Source organism: Cordyceps militaris (genome assembly GCF_000225605.1).
Source record: "Cordyceps militaris CM01 unplaced genomic scaffold CCM_S00004, whole genome shotgun sequence".
In the NCBI taxonomy this organism is placed as follows: Eukaryota; Fungi; Ascomycota; class Sordariomycetes; order Hypocreales; family Cordycipitaceae; genus Cordyceps; species Cordyceps militaris.
The window spans coordinates 3,341,072-3,356,879 of NW_006271972.1; the positions used below are offsets into that span (position 1 = coordinate 3,341,072).

General features: G+C 40.0%; 4 protein-coding genes across 4 annotated transcripts; 2 read left to right on the plus strand and 2 right to left on the minus strand.

Annotated features, from left to right (window-relative positions):
• Positions 1–60: 60 nt before the first annotated feature.
• CCM_06076 (ariadne RING finger, putative) lies at positions 61–2,510 on the plus strand (the record flags this gene model as incomplete). Its single annotated transcript, XM_006671217.1, has 2 exons — positions 61–144; positions 273–2,510. The coding sequence occupies 2 exons, from the start codon at positions 61–63 to the stop codon at positions 2,508–2,510; spliced, it is 2,322 nt and encodes a 773-aa protein (XP_006671280.1).
• Positions 2,511–4,442: 1,932 nt separating this feature from the next.
• CCM_06077 (uncharacterized protein) lies at positions 4,443–5,013 on the plus strand (the record flags this gene model as incomplete). The annotated part of the gene is made up of 2 exons (XM_006671218.1): positions 4,443–4,518; positions 4,679–5,013. The coding sequence occupies 2 exons, from the start codon at positions 4,443–4,445 to the stop codon at positions 5,011–5,013; spliced, it is 411 nt and encodes a 136-aa protein (XP_006671281.1).
• A 633-nt stretch (positions 5,014–5,646) lies between these two features.
• Positions 5,647–6,048, minus strand: CCM_06078 (Glyoxalase/bleomycin resistance protein/dioxygenase; the record flags this gene model as incomplete). The annotated part of the gene is made up of 1 exon (XM_006671219.1): positions 5,647–6,048. One exon carries the CDS (start codon positions 6,046–6,048, stop codon positions 5,647–5,649), a length of 402 nt encoding a protein of 133 aa, XP_006671282.1.
• A 647-nt stretch (positions 6,049–6,695) lies between these two features.
• CCM_06079 (uncharacterized protein) lies at positions 6,696–9,333 on the minus strand (the record flags this gene model as incomplete). Its single annotated transcript, XM_006671220.1, has 6 exons — positions 6,696–6,926; positions 6,991–7,661; positions 7,887–8,025; positions 8,264–8,421; positions 8,812–9,105; positions 9,255–9,333. 6 exons carry the CDS (start codon positions 9,331–9,333, stop codon positions 6,696–6,698), a joined length of 1,572 nt encoding a protein of 523 aa, XP_006671283.1.
• Between the last annotated feature and the right edge of the window lie 6,475 nt (positions 9,334–15,808).

The following is a 15,808-nucleotide window of genomic DNA, read 5'->3' on the forward strand; positions in this document are numbered from 1 at the left end:
GCCCCCACGTCTCTCCTACGGTGCTAGAGGTAAACCCCTTTTGTTGCCCACTATAGGTAGATGACTGACAATAGTCCTGAGGATAGCTCCCGATTCGGACTGCAGACACGACGCCTGCCAAACGAGCGGATGAAAGACCGGTCTGTAGGTATCATCAGTTGGGGAGTTGCTTATACGGAGCGACTTGCTCCTTCTCGCATGGTGATTTGCACCCAGACCATTCGAAGGCAGCTGTAGTCGACGTGCCTCAGGTAATACCACACGTTGGCCAGCCTTGCATTCGTGCTAACGGGAACTTGTTGCAGCACGAGGCCAACAAGGACAACTTTACGAGAACACTCGGCGGAGCATTCGTTCAGTTCGAATCCGGTGCTCGTGTGGGCAAGATTCGCCTACCAAGCGATTTCTCTGCTGCCCGCATCCACGGGCTGCCACGAAACACCTCCCCCGATGCCGTCCGGGACATGCTTGCCGCCCTCGAGCTTCATGCCAATGTCGATAATATACGTATTTTGCGTTTGGAGAATGGTTGCGCTGCGGTGGTCCAATCCGATGAGGCCTCGTTTTCGAAACGGCTCTGCGCCCTGATCGGAGCAAGCTACACATGGCGAGATGCAACCCTGTCTGCAACACCGGTAGCCGCGCCTATGCCATCGGGCTATAGCGGCTGCCGCGTAGACTGCAAGAAGATACATTTGTCCTGGCATAAACCATCCCGAACTGTCTGGTTGAATTTTGGCAATGGTGACATTGCCCAGAGGGTAAGCCGCAAGTTCTCGAAAGGAACGTATCTAGTCTTGGATCAAAAAGTCGCCGCCTCCGACGCGGTCAGAGCAGAGACGGCTTCAAGGTTTCATTCAACAAACCCTGTAGCATGGACCGTTGCACTAAATGATGTCCCTGCTGTAGCAACAAGGGAGGCCATTTTGCAGGCGATAAGAGAGGAGCGCGATAAGCCCCGGCATGTGGAAATAGGCCCCCCAACCTACGTGACCGACCTTGAACAGGCCGCGACAGTTGTGCGATCGCTTCTGACGGGTATTGGACCCCTCGAGTACTGGGAGACGACGCTGGAGACGACGTCCAGACGGGTCAAGGCAGCTGCACGATTCCTGGACGAGTCAGACGCACGGGAAGCCGCGAACAAACTCGCAAACACTGCGCTTCCGTTCAACCGCAAGGCACGTTTGACAGTGAAGAGTGTCTACTCGGCCAAGTTCAAGGTTGGCTGTGCCGTGTACGACGCGGTGCATGCCAGGATCGCTGCGCAGGAGAATGCATGGCAAGAAGGAAATGTCTGGTTCAAGGCATACAAAAGTGCGGACGTCTTGAAGCGATTTCGAGTTTTGAAGATTGAAGCTGAATTGGCCGACAAGGTGGCTCGTACCAAAGCCGAGCTCGAGGAAATCCTTGCTGGTGTTGTCGTCAAGGACGGCGATGGTGTCCTTTGGGACACGTCGCTCAAAGCGAATGGCCAGCTGTACCAGGCCATAAAGAAAGTTGAGAAAGAACTGAAAGTCATCGTCATCAGAGACAAGATCAAGTCCGAGCTGCGTCTGTACGGCGACGAGGGCCGATGTGCGAGGGCGCAAGTTCGACTGGCCGAGGTGCTGCGTGCCGAGCTGCAGCGCACGTCTGCGCGCACCATTGAACTCGGCCTTGAACAATTCGGCTGGGCATGCCGCGGGGGCTTCAAAGCCATTGTGTCTCGACTCGGCGCCGACAAAGTGTCGTTTGACATTGTGTCGATGCCGAAGAAGATGATTATCTCCGGCTCGCTGGAGGACTATGACGTGGCAGTCGCCGCCATCACTGACGGCGCAGAACAAGTTCTCGATCTGGACACGCAGCCGCAATGCAGCGATGCGGGCGAGGCATGCTCCGTCTGCTGGACCGACGCTGATACGCCCGTCAGGATTCGCTGCGGCCACATCTACTGCCTCGAATGTTTCCAGCACAGCTGTGACGCGGGGGCCGTTGGTGAGACGTTGGGCATCTTCTGCCACGGCAACCAAGGAACGTGCCACAGCCCAGTAGCTATTGACGACTTGCGGGACAATCTCTCCTCGGCCATTCTCGAGAGACTACTGGAGCGCTCCTTTGCGGTCTACGTAAAACATCACCCCGACGAGTTGCGCTACTGCCCAACCCCCGACTGCGGGTACATATACAAGGTCACCTCCAAGGCACAGTCGCAGCACTGTCCGAAATGCCTCCAGACGACCTGCTCGGCCTGCCACGAGCCGCATGTCGGCATGTCGTGCGCCGACCACCGGGAGATTGCGTCTGGCAACCATGCGGCGTTTCTGAAGCTGAAGGAGGCGTTGAACATCAAAGGCTGCCCCAGGTGCAAAACGCTTTTGGAAAAGACGCAGGGCTGCAACCACATGACGTGCAGCGTCTGCCAAGCGCACATATGCTGGGTCTGCATGATGGTGTTTCGCGAGGCGGGTGCGGTGTATGCGCACATGAGCAAGCTGCATGGAAGCCATGTGGATATTCAGCAGTAGGTAAAATGCAGGGAAATTTGCAAAAAAGAAGGGAGGGGGGGAAAGTACGCAGATATGGGCAGAGTCGTGCTGAGCGCCAACAGCCGCGGTGCCCTCATCCTCAACATCCAGCTGCGTGAACCCCTCACCAGCACCCTTGTCCCAGCTGCGCAGAAATTGAAATGTTGATATTCCATACGCGTAAAAGCGCTACCAGAGTTCCGGTGAATTGTCGTCTTTCTTATGCAACGGATTTAAAGGGGATATGACATGTTTCTCTAGTGTAGAAACAAGGAGTGGGATAACATGGGCCGTTTTGGCATCGCGGGGTAGTCGGTTCAATTGACTAGAACAAAAAAAACGACAGCGGAAGAAGCAAAGAGCAGTAGATGACCGAGCCTTCCCAGGCTCCGGATAGGCCGTGGCCCCGGCAAATGGCGTGGCCAAGGTAAACGCTAAAGCCAGCTGTTGCCGCTGGTGGCCGCGAGGAAAATAACTATTGGGCGACGTCATCGTCAGCCACAGCCGGGACTTGGCTGCAAGGCTTGATCGGCCAACAAATTGACAGGTTCGCATGCATCTGGGATGCGGCATGCCAAGCCATTCTGTTTCAGAACGACCGGCTGCTGTAGGCAGCGCAGAGAGACAATAAGGAACTGCAGGCTGGGCAGCTGCAAGTTGCCGACGTCGGTGAATGACTAACTACAGACGGAGGCGTGTTTGTGAGAGCCGAACCGATCAAGACCCTTCGTGCTCGGTGGTTGCCGACCATCGTACTCGGTACGGACGGAGAATGGCGAATCGGGTAGGAATCGTGCGGCCGTGGCTTGGGGGGGTCCTGGCTAGCCACAAGAACGGGTCAGCAACGACAAAGCTGGGCTGACGAGACTAGGTAGTTTGTGGAGTGAGCGGAACCGGCATTAAGCTGCAAGGGCGAGAAGCGGGAAACCTTGACATGTGTTGTGTGGGTGCGTGTGTGTACAGGCAGGCATTGGATCAGAGCGCGCCGCCGCAAACTCCATGATACGTCAGATGAGCGATGGGGTGAAAGGGGAAATTAAGCGCCGATGGAAACGAGCGAGTTGATGGTGTGGCAAGTCGTGTCGGAGATGTTCGAGGATGAAGGGACGGGAATACTTGGGACTGGGCAAACGGGGACGGAGGACGGAGAGGCCAGCAGCTTGCAGAGGACCCACCTAGGTAGACAAGGAAGAAAGGAAAATCGAGTGACGTCAATCATTGTTCTGGTGGAAAGGAATTGGCATCTCGGTAGACCACCAGCCAGTCGTGCAACGACGGGTGTGACGGTACACTTGAAATGACAAAGGCTGGCAGCTGCGTGTGGCGCGTCGAATTTCTCTTTCAGCATGATTTTCCCCAAAGAAAGAAAGGCGCAGAATGATTGTTCATTTCCCTTGGCCGAACCGAACTGGACGCATCGGGGCGCTGAAGCTGTTTAGCGCCGCGGCCATAATAACCCACTGTAGCTCTCCACTTGGGAACCTCTGGCTCGACCTTTTTAGGGGGCAAGTCGTGCCCGTTGTAGTGGTGGGCAGCGCCGGAGCCGGGAAAGTGAGAAAGCTTTCCAGGCGCTAAACTAAGAAGGACAGCAGCTTGAAGCTTGGAAGCAAAAAAAAAAAACCTGCTTCCCATCCTTGCGTCAGCGCACCGCAGCGCGCCGGACGGTGCCATTCCAGTCCCCATCGCGCCCAAGTTCTACCTACATCCTCCCACCTCCCCCTCCGCCTACCTACTTTGTGCTTCTATCATTATTCCATACATTGCACACCTCAATTCAGCATCCCTCTCTTCCTCCATCTCTCGCCTCGACATCCTCGCAGTACAACCCTTTCGCTCGAACCCTCCTACCTAGACAGCGACGGCTCCCTTGTCGCCAAATCACACCACCCGCACAGACAACAACAACAACATCAACAACACAACACCGTCGCAATGGAAGGCATCTCCACCATTGTCCACGCCGTCGTGGCCCTGTTCCTCATCATCGAGCTCGGATTGACAGCCTACCGTACGTAACCCGTCCAGATCAGCCCTATGCGACGATATGCGCGCGCACCCGGCATGCAACCCGCGACCGCCCGCATCGCGACAAACCCCCGCCGCCGCCCCCTTCGCGAAAAACGTCTACGAATGCCTCACTAACGCTGATTTTTTTTTCTCTTTTGTAGTGGTCAGTCGCTCTGGCGGCCACGAGTCCCGCTTCAACTTTATGCTCTTCAACTCGCTCTGGACCCTCGTTGTCATGCTCTACACCGGCGTCGTCAAGCGCGCCTTTTCCAGCCTCTACCACGCCATTGTCGGCCTCGCCCTGCTCGCCCTCACCGCTATGTTCTGGTTCGCAGGCTCCATTGCCATTGCCGCCAAGATTCCCATTCACTGTCACGGCGTCCACGACTGCCAGGTCGCCCAGGCCGCCACCGCCTTTGGCTTCTTCCTCTGGGCCATCACCACAGCGCTGGCCGTCATTGAGGGGCTCGGATCGCGCGGCGGATCGCGCGTCTAAGAAGATTTCCAAGAAGAATGAGACGACCTGCTTTTTTCCGTCGAGCCGGACGTGGCCAAGAGTCGTTGTGCCTGGTGCCCCGCGCATCCGGCACAGCCGGGGATGGGCCATGGCCGGCCGAATTCGCAGCTTGCGCGCCTATACCTAGAATACTAATGATTGTACATCGTCTGTTGGGTCGGCAAGGAGTTGCTTCTTTTTTTTGTGGTCCTCTGGGGCTGCTGTTTTTTTTTTCCCTTTGGCTTTCTTGTTTCTACTTAATCGGGTTTATTATGCGCGAGATACCCTCGAGCTGCTGTCTATACGATAACGCGAGCACGAGTTATTCTTTTCTTGGATAGAACGCCCTGGGTTTGCACGGGCACGGGTACGGTGAAGGGAGTGATTGGTTCGTGGGAAAGAAGCCCACCTAATGGAGGAGGCTGGTTGTGATATAAGGAAACAAAAAGGACGGCGTGCTTTGTTCCCCTGTGCCCTACTGGAAATCTGATGGCATGTGGCATATTTTGTACAATTGTGTTTCCATTCGATATCATAAAAGACATTTGTGTGACAGAGCCCAACTGCTGCATCCGCTCCCGGCAGCAGCGCGCATCTGGTGCCCCCCCTCGACGTGACGTGCCCTTGTCCTCCTCACACATCCTGCGCAACCTCCCAGCTGTGGCCGGCCGGGTCGCGAAACGCGGCGATGCGCTTCCCCCAGGGCTTCGTCTCCGGGCCGAGGACGATTTCGACGCCGCGCGCCTTGAGCCGCGCCACCTCGGCGTCCACATCGGCGACCCAGACGGACAGCTGGCAGCGGTGGCCGGCGCCCGGCCCGGCGACGAGCCGCTGGCCGCCGACAATCTCCCCGGCGGCGCTGGCGAGCAGCAGATTGACAATGACATTGTTGAAGCGCACCGAGCACGACTCGGCGTCCTCGAACAGCACGGGCGCGCCGAAGACGTCCGTGTAAAAGGCCTTGGATGCGGCGAGGTCCTCGGTGAAGAGGGAGATGGCGGCGACGGTGCGCAGGGGGTTGACGTCGGCGGTCATGGTGGCGGGATTTGGAGAAGGGAGAATGGTGTGGATGGATGTGTGTAATGTGTGAATGCGACGCTGGTTTGGGGGGTTTGGGGTCGTTTTATAGATGGGCGACGAAGAAAAACACCAAACAGACCTGGTCTGCGACGACTTCAGCCTGGGATCGGCGGGGTGGCTGGCGGCTGGTGGTGCGCCACGACAATCTGGAATTCACGCTGGATGAACAAGGCACCGCACAAGCAGGCTGGAGGATATCATACGCTTCGTGAACCGACCCTTCAAACCTCTCTTGAATCAATTAGCCCCAACAGACAAAACAAGCTCCGATCACCCTCTCACTACCTATATCCCGCATGACACATCAAGGCATGCCGGACGGTAGATCACAGGTGTTGGTGGCGCTCTTGTTAGACACTGGACAGTTTTATGCGACTTATTTTATTTGCAATGCGGCTATTTGACAAACATGGAAAATAATAACAGAAACCCAACATCTGGTCGGCCGAGCTTAAACTCTAACTAGTAGAGAACTCCATACAACGACCAGACGATACTCATCAACACCTAAACCAGCACGCCGGAACAGAGTGAGGAACTGGAAATGCGGTGACAGAACCTCGATACCATGGGAACTCGGACGATAAAGCCAACACTCAATCTTATTTGGGCAGATTGAATGTATGATCCTGGTTCTCCCAATTTCCTGTGGCGGCTTCATACCAGAAATACTGCAGTCTTTTTTCTGACATGTCGAAGTTCTTAACCTCCGTGAATTGGGTGGATATGATTGTTTCGGTAACGATGCCTTCAGCAAACCAAATTTGGATGTTGTCCTTAGGCTGGTATTGCGCGAATCCATTCGGTGGCAACTTGTCTGGGCTGACAAAGAACTATATCATGGTTAGCAGGGTCGACGATAAGTTCGCTCAGTCTCGCAGGGGGAAAATTGCATACTGCTTGCCAGGCACCAGTGTCTTCATTCAAAATTCCCACGACAATGTTGACAGACTCAGAATAGCCATTCTTTCCAACATTCACAGCAAGGGGGTCCTTGTTGGGGTCGGCATTGTTGATTTCCCATCCGCCAGTGTCGGTCAGATTATAGGATTGGCCGAGCTCGCAAGGCTGCCACCTTCCGGTGTACGTGACCTTTGAGCCTTTGTTTGGCATATCGCTCGTCCAGTTGAGGCCGTACTTGGGAACCCATGAAATGGTCATGCTCGGCGAAAGCTTCTTTGAGTGGTAGACCACATTGAACTTGACCTCACCACCGGGAGAGGATACTCCTTTCGAGACTTGGACGCTGTAGTGGTTTTCGTGCAGGAACTTCCTGTCCTCTGTACCCTCTTCGATAACAATGGTAGTGCTCATGATGAGGACTGGAATAGGGACAGGAGCGTAGGAATGGTGTGGAAAACAAAGAGTTTGAGCTTGGCTGGACTTGGAAGAATTGGAAGAATTGGAAGAATTGGAAGAATTGGAAGAATTGGAAGAATTGGAAGAATTGGAAGAATTGGAAGAATTGGAAGATATGTGTTTGCTATACGGCAGCCATTGGAGAAGGAGGAAAGAGGACTTTAAATAGTGCTTTCGAGGGTGGCCTTGCTCGGGGACTCGGAGTCCGGCTGGCGGAGTGTGGTGCGCGATATCAGCAATTGATCAGCCAGCTTGCCGACTGTGAATATCTGTCGGCAACTCCGGTGTGCAGAAGTATACGAGGGATTTTCGCAACTTGCTCCAAGACATGAACTGTATGCACGCCAGCCCGGCGTACAGGCGCAAATACCAACATACTTTTGCACGCTGGCGATCAGAACTGAATCAACCAGCGGCAGTCATGGGGTGTTTACTTGTGGCTGAACCGGCATACCCTTGACGAGTCACAGTCTTACGCATAAATGACCTGTAAAGTGGTATTCGTGGTAGGGGTATGGTCTGGGTAGCGGGTGATGCTCGAAAAATGATGTGCAGTCTGTCTCGTCGCCGATTCTGGTGTTGGTAAGTACACCGGATCTATCAGACCGCCTTTGAACGCTCTACGTTACGTCTCTAAGCTTCCGCGTCTTTCCATCGCGTTTTGTCAACGCCTATCACAAGTTTACTTTGAGTCTTCATGATGAGAGCTGCGTCTGTGCTCCTCCGCTATCTCTCGGCGGCCCGTTGCCATGACTGGCAACATATGCAAATGCGCCTCGACAACTATACCGAGGACTATGTCTGGACGCACAACAAATGCACAAAACTCGGCCGAAACATGGCATTCTGCTGGAACGAGTTCGAAGACTACTGCGAAACCAGAGACAGCGGGGACCAGTTCAACCAAAACTGCCTCAGCAGGGGCACAGACTGCTGGGCCTACGACTGTTAGGAAATTCTTGGATTTTCCTATAATTGCTGTAGATGAGCTAGACACCAATGAATTCGCTTGCTGACACATTTGGAAGGAGGTTCGGTACTGGTAGGTCATTACGCGGCGGATGGGCAGAGAATTGGTTGGCGGTTGAGAGGCTCAGGCAGAAGCTTAGCAATACCTGTAGTATCCGCTTGATAGGGTCGAGCATCCATAGCCACGGCGAAAGTGAAGGGAATAGATGAAACTCCCACCTAGCCAACGTATTGAAAAAGACACATGTGATATTCACAACTTGAAGAAGACCTTGGCTGGGAGCCTTGCCGCCCGTGTGCGGTTGGGTTGCCCTATACCGGACCGGTCTGCACAAGAGCGGGTTCTTACCCAACTAGGCGGTTGCTATGAGGCCTATACCTAGCTAGTACTGGCAAGTCCAAGGAGAAAGCCTCCGGGCGATGAACCGAGAGCGCCGGGTTGGGGAGCGCTGTACGCGCCATTCTCCACCTCCTTCGCATACCCAATCTTTGTGCCAAGGATACCAAATCGCTGACTAGTGTCAGTCACCTGGCGCATGTATGGCAAGGCTCGCCCGCTCGGGAACGCATCCGGGAACTCATCTCGGCCCACTCCTAGTCTCAACTTAGCTGCAGATCGTCCGTAGTATGAAGAAGCCCCGATCCAGCAAGCCACGAGAGCGGGGACTGCAAGAGCGGATGCATCTACAGGTGCGTACAATTCAGCTCCTTCAAAAAAACAGGATAGAAAATGACCTTGCCCTCCAGCTCCAGTCTCGGTGCATGGCTGATTGTGGCTGGCTGCGCGCTCTGCTTGTCTTGCGTGATGATTCTGGGAGCGGAGAAATAAATACCAAGGCGGACTGCAATACGAGGGCAGAAAAAGGTTCCTCGGGGGGCCGCGACCTCGCGCTCAGCCCCCGGACCAGACATGGAAGGGGCCCTTTGCGCCGACCCTGTCTGAGCACGTCACACTGCGCCCGCCTCGTGACTTGTCTGAGACGACATGAGCTTGTCTTCGAGGGACAAGGGAAGGGGGTACGGTGCACCATTGATGCCACACTTTGCAAAGTTGCGTTTTAGCACTTACGCACTTAAATTCGTAATTCACTCCACATCACACTATATAACACTAAAACACAGCATCTTTAAACACCTATTCCTCTATAAATAGGGCTATAATTAAATACCTTTCTATATATATAAATAGATAATTAATTAATCTATTATTTAGTATATAAAACTCCTATTTTATATATTTACCTATAAAGAAATAGGTATTTAAAAATACTATATTTTAGTATTATATAATATATTAGGATCGCTATCCTAAGTAGGTAATAGTTATAAGATTATAGGTATAGAGTGCTTATAGAGGTACTCTATAGGAATAGTTATATAATAATAATTCTTAATTAACTAATAAAATAAACTATAAAAAGAAGAGGCTATAGTTAAATATATAAATAGGTAATACCTTAAGTACTATTAGGAAATTATAGGAATAAAAGAATAATTAGTAGTTATATATATTAGTAGTTAATAGCTTATAGGTAATTACTTTACTTATTTATAAAAGGTAATAATACCTTTATAATAATCTAGTTTTATTAGCTTAATTACTTATTATAATAGCTTTTATAATACTTTATATTAAAGCTATAAGTATTAAGACTTCTTTATATATTATTATATAATATAACTATTATATATATATACTATATAGTATAATTAGCTACTATATATAACTATATATAGTATAAATCTATTTATTATATATCTTTATATATAGTATATCTTATTAAATATTTACTATACTTAGCTAACTATATTTACTATAATGCTTATTAGTATAATACTAGTAGTCTCTTCTTTTAGCTAAGTTATATAGCCTCTAGGCCTTTTTATAGCTTTTAGTTGGTAGATAGAGGCTAGGTATATACCTTAGGCTTACTACTTAATATACCTTTTTAGGTTTATTAGTAACTAAAGCTTCTCTAATTATTCTTTTAAGACTATTAGAATAAAGCTATTAATACTTAAAAAGATATAGTATTTATTAAATATTAGTAGATTCTTTATTATAAGTATCTCTTTTAACTTAGCCTAGAATCTAATAATAATAAAAGTATTAGCTTTTTATTTATTAAAAGTAATAATACTAAAGCTAATTATATTATTAATCTATATACTAATAATACCTAAATTAAGGCTTAAAGCTAATAAAAAGTATTAATTATAAGTAAATAGTAATATTCTAAGCTTTTTAAAGTAATAAGTAAAGTATATTACCTACTAATAAATACTAGACTTAAGAATACTATATAGTAGTAGGATAACCTTAATAATAGTACCTTTAAGATAAAGATAATAAAGTTTTAAGGGAATCTAGGTAAAAATATATTATTAAAAATAAGTTCTAACCTATATATAGGCCTAGATAATATCCTAAAGCTATAATAGCTAACCTTATTAGATTTAAGTTAATATAAGGCTTAGGATTAAGTACTAGCTTATTTTTTAAATAGTTAGTAATTAGGTAAGTAGTATATCTTTATTATAGTCTTAATAACTATATAGAATTATATATATTATTTTTATAGGTTTTTTAATAATATTAGATTTAATCTTATTAATTATTTAGAATTTAAATAAGTATTTATAATAAATAATAAGGTTAAATTTAATAAATTAAAAGACTTTATATTCTAAAAAACTTTATAACTTTTTTTTAATAAAGGTAAAGAATAAAGGCTTATTATTAGGAAGTATATTATCCTTTTAAAGCTTTAAGTAATATTTTATATTATTCTTTTTTTTAATAAAAAAGAATATTTTATTTTTAATTAGTTTTAATAGAATTTAGTACTTTATAGGCTAGTATTTTATCTTAATATTAAGAATTACTTATAAATACCTAGGTTTATAAAGAATAATAACTTAGATTTATTTAATAAGTCTTAAAGTAACCTTAAAAGGCTTTAAAATAGTTTTAATAGGTTTTAAAGTAGTCTTAATAAGCTTTAAAAAGGCTTTAATAAGCTTTAAAGTAGCTTTAATAGTCTTAAAAGCCTAATAATTATAGTTTAGATTATTATTAAAGTTATACTTACTATTAATATTACTTTTAAAGGCTTATAATACTTCTAGGTCTATATCTAGGTCCTTTTTAGTAAAAAATAGGTATATAGTAGTTATATAGAAGTTAATAAAACTAAATAGTATTTTTATAGTATATTTTTTAATATCTATACCTATTAACTTATAAAGGCTAATTTAACTATTATTTTTATACTAAATATAGATATTTAATTATAATAATAAATAGTATAAAAGGCCTATATTAAGGCTATTATATATAATTAGTATTTTATATACTTACTATAAAGAGAAGGCTTTCTAGGTAGTATTAATTACCTTTTAGAAGGCTTTAGTATATTAGGCTACTAAAGAGTATAGTAAGAACCCTTTTAAGAGGTAAGGGTAGGTATTAAAGACTAGTAAGGTAGGTATTAAGCTATTAAGACTAATAGAGTTATTTATAGCCTTAATAGTAAATTATAAATACTTATTAATATTTAAAGTATTTTATAACTTTTTATAAATAATATTATAAATATATTAAAAAGGGGTATAATAGTATTCTAGCTTATTAATTATATTATAGGCTTTTATAGGTATTAAATATACTTAAATATTTAGCTTTTTAGTATATTTATAGAATTTAGTAAATAAAAAGTTACTTTTAATATTATAAATAATCTATTTAAAGGGTCTAAAATATATATTAATCTAATAATATTAAAATATATTTTAAAGGCTTTTAATATTCTTTAAAAGGCTTTCTATACTTCTATAAAAGAATTAAGCTACTTAAAAAGAGGTAATAGTATCTAGTATATATAAGATAGGTTATTAATTATTAAGATATATTATATTAATTAGTATTTTATAATTAAATTTATACTTATCTTTTAAAGTAAATTAAAACTATTTAAGGGACTTAGTATATAGCTAGTATTACTTATAGGTAATTATTAAGTAGTTTAGTACTTTTTTATTAAATTCCTTTTTTATATATTTTAATATCTAGCTAAAGTAGGTTATTAAAAGGTATTTAAAGTAATAATATAAATACTAAAGCTTTCCTTCTATTAGGTAAAAAGTAATAGCTTTAGTAATATATAATATCTACTAAAGGTATCTTTAATATTTTATAATAAAAACCTTTAGCTATTCTTAATAGAGTATATTATTAATATTATCTAGCTAAATCTTTAAAATATCTATATCTTTAATAGAAAATAAAAATAGTATAGTAGTTAATAATACCTAGAATATAATTACTTTAAGTATTATAAGTATTATAATCTTATTAATAAAGGTTATAAAGCTAATATTAAAATAAACTATTATAATAAAGGCTAATTCTATAACCTAAAGGCTTAAAATTAGTTTTATTAGTATTTTTATTTATACTATACTAATATTAAAAGTATTAATAATATTTATATTTAAGAAGATCTTTTTAAAAATATCCTTTATATATTATTCTTTATAGCTAAAAATACTAAAAATACTTTAAAATAGATTTTTAATATAAATAGTATATTTAATAAAGATATTAATAAGGAAATATATAATCTTTTTAAGGGATTAGTTTTTTATTATAATAAAAGCTTTAATAGCTTTTAAAAAGAATATTTATATATCTTTTTATTTATTTATTAAAAAGTTATCTTTATTAAAGAATAAAGTAATAATATAAATATTAACCTTATTCTAAACTAATAGTATCTCTTTTAAGGTTCTTTTAAAGACTACTAAAAAAGCCTAATATTTTTTATTATTTAAAGGCTTTTAGTAAATCTTATAAGTATCTTAGGTATTATAAGTATTTTTTTATTCCTTTTTAGTATAGTTTATTAACTAATAGCCTTCTTTCTAGTATATAAAATAGTATTTTAAGATACTATTTAAGCTATTAGGTTATTTCTTTAGAAGGATTTAAGTATTATAGAACTACCTATTAATATAGAAGTTCTAGTATTTTAAATAGGTTTATTTATATATATAGATTAACTATTAAAATATTAAAATTAAATCTTTATAATATTCTAAGGGTTATATAAAGGCTATAATATAGGCTTTATTATTATATATAATACTTTTTAATATATTTTAAGTCTTAATAAATATAATTATACTTTTAAGTATAAAAAATAGTCTTTAATATAGGATTTAAATCTTATTAATTAATAACTTAAAATAATTAATAATAAACTTTATAAAATACTCCTTTATTAGCTTATTTAATAAAAAATACCTTTATTTATCTATATAAAGATTCTATATTAATAAAGATTTAAATTAGTTATAAACTACTTTAATTATTTTACTATAGGTTATTTAGTAGTTTATAATTATTTAAATATAATACTTTAAAGCTTTTCTAATAAATATTAATAAGAATATATATAATAAAGCCTTTTTTAAAAGCTAGGCTTAATTATAGTAGTTAATAAAGTTATATATCTAGGTATAAAAGAAGTTATACCTTTTTTTATTATACTTATTAGCCTCTTAATACTTTCTAGTAATACTATTAATTTATTTTAATATATTTAGGTTTACTATAAATAGCTTAAAGGGTTTATCTTTAGGTTATTTATACTCTTTATTACTAAAGTAATATAATAGTAATAAAGGTAGTAGTAATAGTCTTAAAGGTAATAGTAATACTCTTTATAAATATAATAACTATAGTAATCCTTATAATAGCTATAATAAAGGTATAGGTAGCTTTTATAAAGGTAGTAATAGTACTTTATATTTAGGGGGTTATTAAGTAGTCTACCTTTTATAATACTAATAGGTAAAGTTTCTTTAGTATAGTTATAATATAAAAGGTTAAATATACTTATTATAGCTAGAGTTCTATAAGGTATTAAATAGTATAAGGGTACTAGGTATTTAGAGGATATTAACTATTATAAGTAAGCTAGGTACCTAGAGGGTACTAGGTACTAAAAGGAGTCTAGTTATATAAAGGTCTTAATAAACCTTTATAGGTTTAAATAAAGTATTTTCTATACTATATAGGTCTTTCTTTAGTACTTTTTAAAGTAATTCTAATAGTAGTATATATTAAGGTATTAGTACCTAGGCTATTTAAAGTAAGTTATTATTATCTAAATAGAAAAAACTATAAATATTCTTCCCTTTATTATTAACTAATTTTAAAGGTTTATTAATTAAAAAGAAATTAAATAATAGCTTTTTTATAAATCTTAATTTAATAATAAATAGTTTTATTAAAAACTAGTTAGGTTATATTAAAAGGGGTTTTTTTTATAAAGAAAGAAAAGGGTATTTACTTTTATAATTAATATACTTATTAAAGATAGTTTTTTAAATAGTTTTAATAATTTATTATTCTTTATTAATATATAAAGTAACTTTAATATTATTAAAATAGTCTTTAAACTTATAAAAAACCTCTTTATTAACCTTTTTCTAATTAGCTTTAATCTAATAAATAAAATCCTTATAAAAGTACTTTTAAAAGTAACTATTAAATTATTTATAATAAATATTATATATAAAAATATAGAAAATAATTATTATAATAGTTTATTAATTAAGGTTAATAGCTTTTTTAATACTTTAAGTAAAAGAATATAGCTAGAATAATTTCTAGTTAGCTAAAATAAAATAGGTAAAATAAATAAAGCTTTAAAGTACCTTATTAAGGATTATAGCTAATAAATAGCTTAAGATCTTAAAGGTAGTTATATAAAACTATACTAAAAACTTAATTAAAGGTTTTTTATTAGTTATATTATTAAATATATTAAATATATTAAATAGTATATTAGGTTTTTTAGTAATTATATTAGATATTATAGTTAATAGAATAGATAGTTCTAGAAGGTTATAAGACTATAAAGGTATAAAGGGAATAAAGGTTCTATTAAAAATCTATAATTAAGGTAAAAGTAATTACTAATTAGTATTAAAATTACTATTCTAAGTAGATAATAATTATAAGATTATAAATATAAAGTACTTATAAAAGTACTTTATAGGAATAGTTATATAATAATAATTCTTAATTAATTAATAAAATAAACTATAGAAAAAAGAGGCTATAGTTAAATATATAAATAAGTAATACCTTAAGTACTATTAGGAAATTATAGGACTAAAAGAATAATTAGTAGTTATATATATTAATAGTTAATAGCTTATAAGTAGTTATTTTACTTACTTATAGGAGATAATAATACCTTTATAGTAATCTAGCTTTATTAGCTTAGTTACCTACTATAATAGCCTTTATAATACCTTATATTAAGGGTATAGGTATTAAGACTTCTTTATATACTATTATATAATATAACTACTA